The 12934-nt window shown below is 39.2% G+C and overlaps 1 protein-coding gene across 1 annotated transcript in view; it reads right to left on the bottom strand.

Moving 5' to 3' along the window:
- Window positions 1-5576: 5576 nt before the first annotated feature.
- The window catches only part of PTEN (phosphatase and tensin homolog), a 123511-nt gene continuing 116153 nt past the window's right edge, over window positions 5577-12934 (bottom strand). The window contains exon 9 of the mRNA XM_077454166.1: window positions 5577-10389. Within this exon, the coding sequence (XP_077310292.1) occupies window positions 10213-10389 (177 nt within the window). The 3' untranslated portion in view covers window positions 5577-10212. The remainder of the gene's footprint in view (window positions 10390-12934) is intronic.

Raw genomic sequence — 12934 nt, 5'->3', positions numbered from 1 at the left:
GGAAATGGATTTAGTTTGTTGTGAAACCACTGACCCTTTAGAACCCTTAGAGGAGTTCCTGGTCCTTTTACCACTCATAGCCTGAAGCACAAAGCAGAGGCACTACCAGCAAAAGAATGTACATTGCTAGGTTATAGCCCAGCACTATTAGCTGCTATTAATACCTAGCCTGGTAAAGTACAATGTGTTAAAGGGAATGCCTGTGTCACCAAACCTGAATCCAGTCAAACTCCTGCTCATGTGTCCCTCCACAGCCAGGCAGCAGCTATACACACACACCGTGCTTTAACAACTTCCTCCACATGTGGCCTGCATCTGATGCCATTAGCCACGCCCCCCACATGAATAACGCCCCCCTTTTCAAAGGAAAGTGTGTTCCCACGCGAGCGGAGGACTCAGGCGTCCTGTGAAACAGCTGACATGGCAGGGGGGGGGGGGGTAAAACCTCCGCTAAACAGCCGCACGGTCTTTTTTTTTTTTTTTTAAAGGAACTTCTTTTGACATAATCCACCGAAGGTGGAAAAAAAATTGAGGGCACAGGAGGAGAACCAGACCCCCCCCCTTCTTACTGGAGGATCTGCTTGTGACCGGAGAAGAGAAATTAAGGCTTCTGCGCTGTTTCCAGCATCAGGCGGAGAGTGCTCAATACAGCCCCCAGTGGTGACACATAGGCATGACATCTCCCTTATCTTTACTCGCAATGGGGTTATCCGAGATAAACCCAATCTTCACCATTCACAGTGGGCTCCAAAACCTTCAGTAACTGGGGAATCTAGAGATTACACACAATCCTGGACTAGCAACAGCACCCTGCCAGTAAATATTTCATGTCCTTACTACCAAAAAGTACTGGATCCCAAGGTCCAGCTGTCTAAAAATAAGTATTTGCAAGCAAAACCTAGTTTCTTCAGACACAAGGCCCGGGTACCATTCCTTTTGACCACGAAAAGGACATCTGAACGAATCCGGGTCAGCGTAGCTAGCCCCATCAAGGATTGCTCCAGTGGAGCTCAGCACAGCACATATTTACTCGTGACCAACACCTTAGACACTGGAGAGAAAAAAAAAAAAACTGAGGACTCCCAGTAGTGGGAGGGGTTATATAGGGAGTGCACTTCTTGCCTTAGAGCGTGCCAGTGTCCATCACCCATCAGTGGCTTTATAACCCACATAGTAAGTACTATGGCTGTGTCCCCTGATGTAAGAAAAGAAAAATGGGCAGTCTGCCAAGAATCAAAACATTCTTTATCAGTTGAACTTAAGTATAAACATTGTAACAATTTGTCAATGGAATAGACTGTGTGAAAAAAGTAACCACTTAAACACTAAACCTTTTTCTGAGATTTGTTGGTTTCCAGTTAAAAAAAAAAATTTTTGCTAGAAAATTACTTAGAACCCCCAAACCTTTTTAGTAGACACCCTAGAGAATAAAATGGTGGTTGTTACAGTCACTGTATTTGTGCAGCGGTCTTTCAAATGCAATTTTTTTTTGGAAAAATTTACTTTAATGAATAAAAAAAATTAAAAAAAAAAACTAACCAGTAACGTTAGCCCCTTTTTGTATAATGTGAAAGAACCCTGATCTTTTTATTCTAAGCAAAAAAAAAAAAAAACGTGATTCTCATTTTGGCCAGAATCGCGCAGCTCTAGTACTGATGTTCACAAAAATACCATAACTGATGACTTTTCCAAGGAAATTACTGTACTAAATACATTGGTAAATGTAGCAGAAGTGTAATACCTACACAGAGTAATCTCTGACTTGAAAGTGCAAACAATTCACCATTTGAATCTGGAATCACTACAAGGAGCTGTCGCCAAGTACAGAAGCTATATACAAATCCTACAGGATAAATATTTATGGTTAGGTCACTCCTTTAATGGATGGTGCCTCCACAAAGTTTTCTCACGTTTCTTTATGTTGTAGGGTAAAAGATGAAAAGCACCGACTGACCAGCTGCTGTGAGTAGCTAGTCTGATTATATATATATACTTATATTTCCAAAATGATGGTTGCAAATGAACATTTAAAAGTGAACTTCAGTCACAAAAGCTCAAATATATTCCTAAATAGACAAAAGAGATACAAACTGACTGTGCACCAAATGTCTTTGCTAATGTACATGGTAATAAAGTAGGTTTGCAATGACATGTAAACAGAGCATAGCTGTAGGAAGAATGCAGCAAGGCCATCCACAACTGGCTGCCTGCAGAAAACTAGAGAAGCAGGCACATTCAAAACAAGTCACTGCAGCAGTGACGGGTCTTTATTATAGGAAGCGCCTACACGCAAAGTTTTACATTGGCTTACACCAGAGATCTGGAAGAAATACACAAAGCACAAAAGAGGTCTTCATATATTTGCTTAGCCTGGAGTCCAGTTTTAAAACTTCACTGCAGCCACAAACCAAAAATGCTATTTAATTCATTTTTAATATTCAAAGCAAACTTCCCCATCCATCCATGTCTCCATGCTTTATTTGTTGAGAACTTACTTTAACCGGTTCCCGCCCAGTGCACGCCGATGTAAGTGGGCAGAATGGCATGGCTGGGCAAATGGGCGTACCTGTACGTTCCTTTAAATTTGCCGCCGTGCCATCACGTGCGAGCGTCGCCGGTGGCACACGTGCTGGCCGGGACCTCCGTGAATCGGGTCGAGGGTCCCATAGACTCCATCGCCGCGGGGATACCCAAAATCGTCTCATGGGGAGATGCTAATGTAAACGAGCATCTCCCCATTCTGCCTAGTGACCGTGTCACTGATCTCTGCTCCCTGTGATCGGGAGCTATGGATCAGTGACATGTCCCACATAACCAAGTCTCCCCCCCCCCCCCCCCCCCCATTAAGAAAGACTCCCCAGGACACATTTAACCCTTACCTTGCCCCCTAGTGGTTAACCCCTTCACTGCCATTTACACAGGAATCAGTGCATTTGTATAGGCACCGACTGCTGTATAAATGACAATGGTCGCAAAAATGTGTCAAAAATGTCCGATGTGTCCGCATTAATGTCGCAGTAAAAACCGCTGAGCGCCATTACTAGTAAAAAAAATAATAAAAATGCAATAAAACGAACCCCTATTTTGTAAATGCTATAACTTTTGTGCAAACCAAACTTACTGCGATTTTTTTTTTTACCAAAAATATGTAGCATACGTATCTAAACCTAAAATGAGGGGATTTTTTTTTAGATATATTTTTGAGGGATATTATAGCAAAATGTAAAAAAGAATGCTTTTTTTTCCCAACTTGTTGCTCTTTTTTGTTTATAGCTCAAAAAATAAAAACCAGAGGAGAGATCAAATGCCAACAAAAGAAAGCTGTATGGGGGGGGGGGGGGATGTCAATTTTGTTTGGTAGCCATGTTGCATGGCCGCGAAATTGTCAGTTAAAGCGGCGCAGTGCGCGAATCACAAAAAGTGCTCTGGTCAGGAAGAGAGTAAAATCTTTCGGAGCTGAAGCGGTTAAATAAGACCCACTAGCATTTTTGGCTATGGCCATTTTGAATAAGGGAGGATAATTCATGTAGCATTTACTTCCTGAAATACATCTGCCCTTACCTCGAGCATGCAGGCAATAGAGAGTGCTTGGCCACTTAAAAGGAGTTGTAAAGGCAAAATGAATTTTTCTCAATGCATTAAGATTAAAAGCCGTGTGCCGCAGACCCCCCCCTCATACTTACCTGAGGGTCCCCCTCTGTTCAGCGATGTCCCCAAGTTTCACCCATCCAATATTCTCCTTCCTAATTGGCTGAGACAGCAGCGGCACCATTAGCTAGCCAATCAGGGGAAAGAGGCAGGGCCGGGTCGGGGGGCTCCATGTCTGAATTGACACAGAGCGGCAACCCGGCTCAGATGCCCCCATGGCAAGCTGCTCGCTGTGGAGGGCACTAATCAGAGGTGAGGTGCCAGGAGCACAGAAGAGGGACCCGGAAAAGGGGGAGGGGCCAGGAGCACAGGAGAGGGACCCCAGAAGAGGATCAACAAGACTGCCCTGTGCAAATCCACTCAAACAGAGCAGGTAAGTGTAACCGGTTCTATTTTTAAAGAAAAAAAAATACACTTTACAATCACTTTAAGGACCAAGCCTATCAATGACATTTGTTTAAATCAGAATTTTATGCTATAAAATTACTTAGAACTGCCCAAACATTACATATTCTTTTTTTTAGCAGAGACCATGGAGAATAAAATGCAGATTGTTGCAATTGCAGCAGTCTTACAACGGCATTTAAAAAATAAAAAGCACTGCAACGTTAGCCCAATTTTTTTGCATAATGTGAATGATGTTACGCCAAGTAAATGGTTACTAAACATGTCATACTTTAAAATTGCGAAAACATTCATTGAAAGGCGACAAACAGTACTTAATCTCCAAAGGCAACACTTTAAAAATGTTTACAGGTTAACCGCTTAGTTACAGAGGAGATCTAGTGCTAAAATTATTGCTCTCACCCAAACGATCGCAGCGATACCTCATGTGCAATTTGACCACCGTTTCATTATGTGGGTGTGACTTGCGTATGTGTTCTTTTCTGTGCGCGAGCTTAGAGGGACAGGGGCTTTAAACGTAAATCCTTGTAATAGAAATAAGCAGGGCCTCTTTAATGTGAGATCTGGGGTCAAAAAGACCTCAGATCTCACATTTACACAAAAAAAAAAAGACCAGAAGTGACATTGCTTCAGTCCTCCAAGAGCATAGCGTCAAATGGAGGCCATATTCCCCTAACTACTTCCTGCCCATCATTCCCAAGGATCAGACCGTTTCCACCACTCTCCGGTAAGCGCCGGAAACAACCAGGAGTGTTTCACCAAGTGGCACCTCTCCAGCTGCCCATAAAAGTGATGATCTCATGGCGAATCCTCCACTTTTATGTGAAAAAGGATAGCCCACTGTGCAAAAATATATAGAGGTTATGGCAGTTGCCATAACCCCGGTATATAGCATCAAAGTAGAAACATATCCATCGTGGGTGGTCTGTAAATGGTTGGTTAAGAAGACACCCCCACCCCTCTCCTGAAGACTTCTGGGATGTAGGACAACCTTTGCCTTGGCATGGAAACCAGGAAGTAACTGAAGAAATGTCAAGAAAAAGTAACAGATAAAAATGATATACTTTACTCTCTATTAATGCTAGCAGCATGAGAATTAAAAATAATGTGGATTGGGAGAGTGAAGTTTCACTTTAAACCTCGATCAGAGACAAATAAACAATCTAACAACACAAGCAACTACCGAGTAAAATCTAGTTAGATAATTCTAAAATACATTTAAAATGATATCCTGTTTAATTCAATATTTTAAACCATACACACCTTTAGTAAACACAAACATTAAATCAAGAAAAAAAAACATTGTGTTTGTGAACTGGCTTTTTTTTTTAAACATACTTTTTTATTTTGTATATATTTTCATATACATTTTTCAGCTTTATTCGGCTAAGACCACAACAAAACACTGGAAACTGGAGTAGAGAATGTGGGACATTCTTGGCCTTGTAAACAATTGAGCACTATAATACACCAGTAAAAATTGAAGTTTGGGTATACACCTTTCCAATAAAACACCCACACAGTGACAAGAATGAGACTTTAATTGGTTTTAAGTGGAGTTTATAACACTAAGATAAAGGGATGTTAACACATACAATAACAAATGGACATGTGAATTTGTATGAGGCATTATCCTGTACATGTAATTTGTTGTATATTCTCAGTGCATAGCATTACACACAGAGCCACTGCTGCACAGCACAATAGTATCTGAAGAGGCTGAACCAGAGAGAAGACTGACCGATTGAGAGAAAAGTATATATAATAAAAACATTACAGGGAATTCTTCAAAAATTTGAGCTTAGAATGAAGGACAGAATATTCCCATCTCCAGTTGTAGCCTCTTAATAGTGCACAGTTCCACCCATTCCATTTGCATGCATGACAAGTTCAACAGTATTCAACAAGGAGAAAAAAAAAATTAAACGAGGCACTTTGTGGCAACCACAGGCATCGTTAGACATATTGCACAAATTTATATGGGAATTTACCGGAGATTATATATATATATATATATATATATATATATATATATATATATATATATATATATATATATATATATATATATATATATATATATATATATCTCCAGTAAACTCCACTTAAATTGATGGCCTGTGCCACAGAACAAGAACACCATGGATGCTATGTACAAAACAATTTTCTGTGGCAAAAAAAATAAAAAGGATTGGGATACTTGTTCAGTGTTTGGATTGACCTGCATGCCCTGACAGTGTGTCAACACTACCCAAAGCAATGACTTTAAATTCTAGAAAAAAAAAAAATATAGAAAAAAAAAAAAGTTCTACACACTTACAGGCCACAATGTCTCAGGATCATCATGAATAGTAAAAAAAAAAACTCAATAATGGGCTTAGGGCAACTTTAAAAAAAAAAAAAAAAAAAATACTGTCATTATTACTGTTTCGGAAAATGGAAGGAGTGAGCAAATCAGTCAGTCAAAAGAATTCTTGTCAAAGTATAGAGGGATGGTAACTGAAGTAAACGCATAGAAGAGTATGTCATATATATAATTTTTTTTATATTTATACATATATAATGCCATTTTTACCCACTTCGGATGACTATACCATAAAATGTTAGCAAGGCTTCTCAAAAATATTTTTACTCTTAAAAATTAAAAATGGATTCCATTTTTTTAAAGGGAGAAAAAAAACAGTGCAAAATCCCATAATTTTGGCTGCATGATTTACCCTTCTGTAAATCAAGATAAACTGTAATTATCTAAACACAAAAGGTGTGAGGCAATAGGAAACACATGTACTAGATAAAAAGGATAAAATGTCCATGTCTGCATCACTGGTGACTCCCCAAGTTAGTGCAATCTGTTTGTCCATGCCAAGTCTTCACTCCTGGCAATGTCAGTAAGGCAACAAATGAGCTGAACCATCGTTAATTTACGAGGCCATACAAAATGTCCAAAAAACCAAAATGGATAATTTACCTTTAGAATATTAAGTGCTACCTGGACATCAATATACACTCTTTAAATAGCTTTCTTAGGTAAGAAATGAAGACCTATGAAACTCATTCTATACTTGGTTTTACGGTTTGTAGGTCCTCAAGTTTGAAAAGTGCTTTTAATATTAGGCAGCTGTGTTGCAAAACATTGTATAGCATATTTAGTGCGTCAAACTGAGTTTTCAAAACAAACTGTGCTTAATCGTGATGTGATCCACCGTCACTGAGAATTGTCATTTACCATAATGTGCCACTATACCGCCTCATAAAAACAAAGCCTCACATATAAAAATGGAGGAAGGGAAAAGCAGAGGTATGGTTCATAGCAGCCAAATTGGATAACAACTTTCCCTTTTTAGCGATCGAAAAATCAATTACAGCACATATCTAGTAACTGTAGGCAAGACACTTTCTCCTCCCAATTTTTATTCAAGAGGCCCACTCATCTTAGAGGGCAGTCAAGTCCCATTATTCAAGTAACATATTCCTCTTGGTAGTCAATAGCCTTTAGGGGTACAACATGGTCATAACCTTTTAGCATATATCTGAACTGGGGTATGCATTTTAAAGGATTGAAACTGCCAAATATTTCCATTTTAATTGTAAATAACGGCTGCTTGCGGTATCAACTTAAAAAATTTGCAAGCTTAAAAATGTCGCATTAAAGGGGCAAAAAAAAAAAAAAGTAGCACTTCTTGAAAGGGGTTCATCATTTTAAAAGTGAAAATTTGAGCTCTATATCCACCACCATACTAAAAAGGCAAAGGGGTGGATATTTATAAAAAAAAAAAAAAATGCACAAATGGTTGAATACAGCTATTCAGTATATTTTCTGATACAATCGAGGAACTGAAAAGTGTTTTGATCTAGTCTTTATGAATCAAAATATTTAAACAACGCATAAGTGGAAAGAGGCGTTTGGTTCAAGAAGACACTGATTTATATGCACATGTAGGTCCAGAACTCAGCCCTCCATTCTTTTAAACTATATTCTGACAGTCATAATTAACACTGGCTTCTCAATCTACGGGGAAAAATTCCTTTCAAATACTTGAATTTTAATTACAGTTTCCAGCGTTAAGTAGGTCATTATATAAACAAATTATATCAAATGGGATTTTACACTGTCATGAAATGTATTTTCACAAAAAGATTTTTTTTTGGGAATTTGAACTGGAGCTTGAAACTGGAAAAGAAAAAAAATAAATTCTGCAGTCTGACAAAAAAACAAAAAACAAAAAAAAGGTTAAAAAGTGGAATACCAGACCACAATACCTGTGACCAGTGATACAACACTGCCAGTTCAAAGATCTCATATTGCAATAGTTGGCAATCAAACTATATATAGAGTATTTGGGACGCATTATAATTTTGATATACACCATCTTATATTTGTGCCGTGTTGAAAGTTTTAAAGCAACACTGACTTCATAACCATGTGTAATGTAAATAAAAAAAACAAATATATATCTATATAAAAAAAGACACTGAAGCTACTAAACATTCTTCAAGTAAAATTCCCTAACAGTTAATGACATAAAAAGTGTGCAAAACTGCAAAACTCATTGTAATAGAATGTGTACGATCAAAAAGGGTGGATTTGCCGACAGCTATACAATTAAATAAACGCATGACTTTTTGTATAGATCTGTTAGAACTGAACGTGGCTATTTCCTGTGCACTGTTAAAATAGTTCATATTTGATGGAGGGCAGGGGACAAAACCTATAGCAGAAACTTGCAGGCAGCACTTGAAGCATTCACAAAAGTTATATGACTGGAAAAAAAGAATGCAATAATTAGACCTTTATGATTAACCATTATGAGCCCAAGTCCTCTTTAAACATACCCGAGCTGATGTATAAAACTGGACACAAGAAAAGCCGGATGTGGTGTCTACAACAACTAAATGATTGCTCTCATTTTTAAAGAGAAACTATAAAAATGACAACTGGAATCTGGCTACTATGGCCAAGGCCTCCACTTGCAATAGCATTCATAAAGGAGTATGAATGTGCTTTGAAAGAAACCCCTGGCACACAGATGGTTAATATCTAAAAAAACAAAACTAAAAAAACAACACTTTTCAGCACTGGCCCTAATTACACATGGGATGGAACCATCATTGCAACTGTTTGGCATAAAGATGTAGAATTGCAGAACCTAAATTCATTGCTAGTTTACTTTTTTTCAAATAAAACTGGTAAAATGTCACCATGGGCAGCTAACCTTAACATTTATTTAGAGAACTACCAAGTTATAGAAGGACATTTGAGACCCTGCTAACTTGTGGGAGATTTTCCACACAAGTGGGTCCTCTCGTGATGGCCTGGATGGTTCAATCCTGTACCTCTATAAAAAGAACCACTCCCTACAGCTGCCTTTTCTAGCACCATTATGCAAAAAAAATAAAAAAAAATACACAAAAGCAGCGACAGTGGACAATTCCTTATATGTTCAGGATTACTGCAGCACGCAAAACAAAGAAAAAAAAGGAGCATGTAAAAAGCTTGAGATGGTACATGAATCCAGCTGGTAAGAGATTCCGCTTTAAATATTAAATTCTCCACCGCATTGAATAAACATACGTACATGGAAATAACCCTTGAACATTCTATAGCCAATTGAAAAATAACTGTTGCCACACTGGCTGTGAAGAGGCAGGAGGTGAACCTAGTATTTCACAAAAGCACATTATAAACTTCACTTTGTGACAAAACAAAAAATAAAAAAAAGGGGGAAGGGGTCCTATGTATACACAAGCTCCACTTTTGGGAAGAAGGGGGGGGGGGGGGGGGGTTAACAAAAAACAAACATAAAAAACTGGAATAAAATGGGAAAGTGCCATCTTTATTTATCCTAATTAAGATTTAAATGTCCTTTTGACACGAAAAGGATATTTACATAACATTGTTACGTAAGCTTTTCTTCTTTTTTGTACTTTGCTTTTTCCTTTTTTTCATCTCCTTTTTCCTCATTCCATTGGACAACAGTGCCAAAAACCCTGCTGGGCAAAAAAATATTGGTCAAGGAAAAAAAAAAATTGCTCCTATAACTGGTAGTCTGACAATGCGATTTGCCATTTAAAAAGGTCCTTTATCAGTTTATTCAAGTTTGTCTTTCTGTGGTTTTAATTCCCTCGATTAAAAAAAAAAAAAAAAAAAAAAAAAATAACTCAGACTTTTGTAATCTGATCTTCATCAAAAGGTTCATTCTCTGGGTCAGAGTCAGTGGTGTCAGAGTATCGATAATGATCAGGTTCATTGTCACTAACATCCGGTGTTACTGAAGTTGAGCTGCTTGCTTCTGAATTTGAAGATTCTTCTACGGTTTTAGTGAAAAATAGCTTTACCTAAAGAAAAAAAAAAAAAAAAAAAAAAAAAGGGAATCAACACGAAAAGTAAATGAGCAGCATAGCAGCAACAACAAAATATCTAAACACTCAAACTTTGAAACTCCGGAAATTAAAAACTTCAATCCTCCAAAAACCCCAAAGGTAGTACCAACAGCATCTGGTTACTCTACACAAAGCCTGCTCTAGCGTCACAAGTTTTTAATAATTCTAGTTACAACTATTCTATGAAGTAAGCCATGTATCTATATTTAAAAACCTGAAATTGCAGCGCTATATAATTATATTGCACACATGATGACTTTTTCAGGAAAAGTTCATATATTGCAAAATTGAGACATAAGTTAAAGATCCCCACAACGATCTTCAGTGCTCAGCAGCACACCACACCACCATGCTCACAGCGGGGTCTCCTTACCAGATGAAATGGGCCCTCAGATTAAAGAGTAGCCAACTGGGTGAGTAACCATAGAGAATCCTCCAATCCATTCCGGACACCCAACAGAGCTTGTTTGGAATGCAGCTTTAACAAGACTTGTTTTTAAGTACACTTCAATAAAGCTTTAAACTTCACTCATACGTTGTTCACTATGGGAGGTTCTTTTGTGTTTAATCGTTTGGTGAGCTTCATGTGAATGAAAGACTGCAAATCTGGCTTGTACTGTCCGATGTCTGGGAGGTTGTTTTGAACCATTATGTCGGGTGTCAGGAACTGATTGGAGGATTCTCTATGGTTACGCGTCCAGTTGGCCACTCAATCTGAGGGCCCATTTCATCTGGTAAGGAGACCCGCTGTGATCACGGAGGTGTTGTGTGCTTCTCCTGTGCACTGAAGATCGGTGTGGGGATCTTTCACCCATTTCTCCATCTTGCAATACACCCCGAAAATGGGTGTAACATGTTGCAAAAGGTGAACTTATCCTTTAAAACATTATATTCTCTCTGAAAGCAGAGAGCCTATACAATACAATGGAGACAATGACAAATTTTTCATGTCACAAGCAATAAGTATAATCGATTAGCATACCCATATTTGTAGTAAACACACACAATGGTTTGATAAAATATAATAGAAGGGGATATGTTGCTTGCCTGTGAAGCATTGGGAAAAACTGCAGTAGCCCAAATTGTCCATAATTTAAAAGCCTTCACAGCTTATCCATTTATATGAAACAGTGCATGACAGCTCTAGAATTATGGATATTAATCTGGCACATGGTGCGATACCCAAATGTATGGTGCAATCATTAATTTTCATACCCGAGTACACCTAATATGCACATTGGGTACATCAGTTCTCCTCCTCGCAGCCAGCCTCAGACCTCTTAACACTTACCCGAGGACCCTCCCTGTCCAGCGATGTCCACAAGCGTCTCAGGTGTCTGAGATTCTTCCTCCCAATTGGCTGAGACACAGCATTGATGGCATTGGTGAAACTCAGTTAGCCAATCGTGGGAGATAAGGGTGGGGCCAGGTCGGGGCTTCGTGTCTGAATGACACAGGGAGTTGTGCCTTGGCTCGGGTGCCCCCATAGCACGCTGCTTGCTGTGGGGGCACTGAGCAGGAGCCAGGAGCACAGAAGAGGAACTGGGCTACTCTGTGCAAATCCACTGCAATAGAGCAGGTAAGTATAACATGTTTTTATTTTTATAGAAGAAAAAAAAAAAAACACGACTTTACAATCACTTAATCTAGAAAAATAATGCATTTGGGTGGCAAAAATATGAATGCAATCTACTCACTAGGGGGTGAACCTCTGGGGGTAATTATGATGAAAAAGCTGCTGATAAAGCAAACTGAATATTGGCATGAATTAAAAAGGGGATCAATTCCAGCGATAAAGTGATAATTCTCCCACTCTACAAGGCCTCATCTGGAGTATGCTGCCCAGTTTTGGGCACCAGTCCTCAGGAAGGATGTACTGGAAATGGAGTACAAAGGGCAACAAAGCTAAATAAAAGGTCTGGAGGATATTAGTTATGAGGAAAGGTTGTGAGCACTGAACTTATTTATGAAGAGACGCTTGAGAGGGGATATGATTTCAATTTATAAATATCGTACTGGTGACCCCACAAGAGGGATAAAACTTTTACAGAAGGGAGTTTACCAAGACACACGTGGCCATTCATTAAAATTAGAAGAAAAGAGGTTTAACCTTAAAGAGGAAGTAAACCCTAATGGGTTTACTTCCTCTTTCATTCCCTGCAAAGGCAAAGCATAATGGACTACTATGCATCGCATAGTAGCCCATTATGTGTCACTCACCTGACACAGGAGCCAGCGATATCACCGCTGTCCCCTGTAGTCCGGCGCATCCATCTTTTCAGTGGGGTCTCGCAGCTCCGCCGCTGTCATTTGGCGGAGCCGCGATGACGTCACTCCCACGCATGCGCACGGGAGCCGACACGCGCGGCAGCTCTGTTGTTGGAAATGCAGAGCTCAGTGCGCCTGCGCACCGCTGTCTACGGCAGCGGTGCCTGTCTTCGGGCAAATATCTCCTAAACCGTATAGGTTTAGGAGATATTTCTTGGACCTACAGGTAAGC

This window comes from Lithobates pipiens, unplaced genomic scaffold (assembly GCF_037356315.1).
Source record: "Lithobates pipiens isolate NorthernLeopardFrog02 unplaced genomic scaffold, aLitPip1_a1.2 Scaffold_25, whole genome shotgun sequence".
Classification (NCBI taxonomy): Eukaryota; Metazoa; Chordata; class Amphibia; order Anura; family Ranidae; genus Lithobates; species Lithobates pipiens.
Note: the sequence above shows the minus strand (reverse complement) of the source record. Positions and strands in the feature narration are given on the sequence as shown.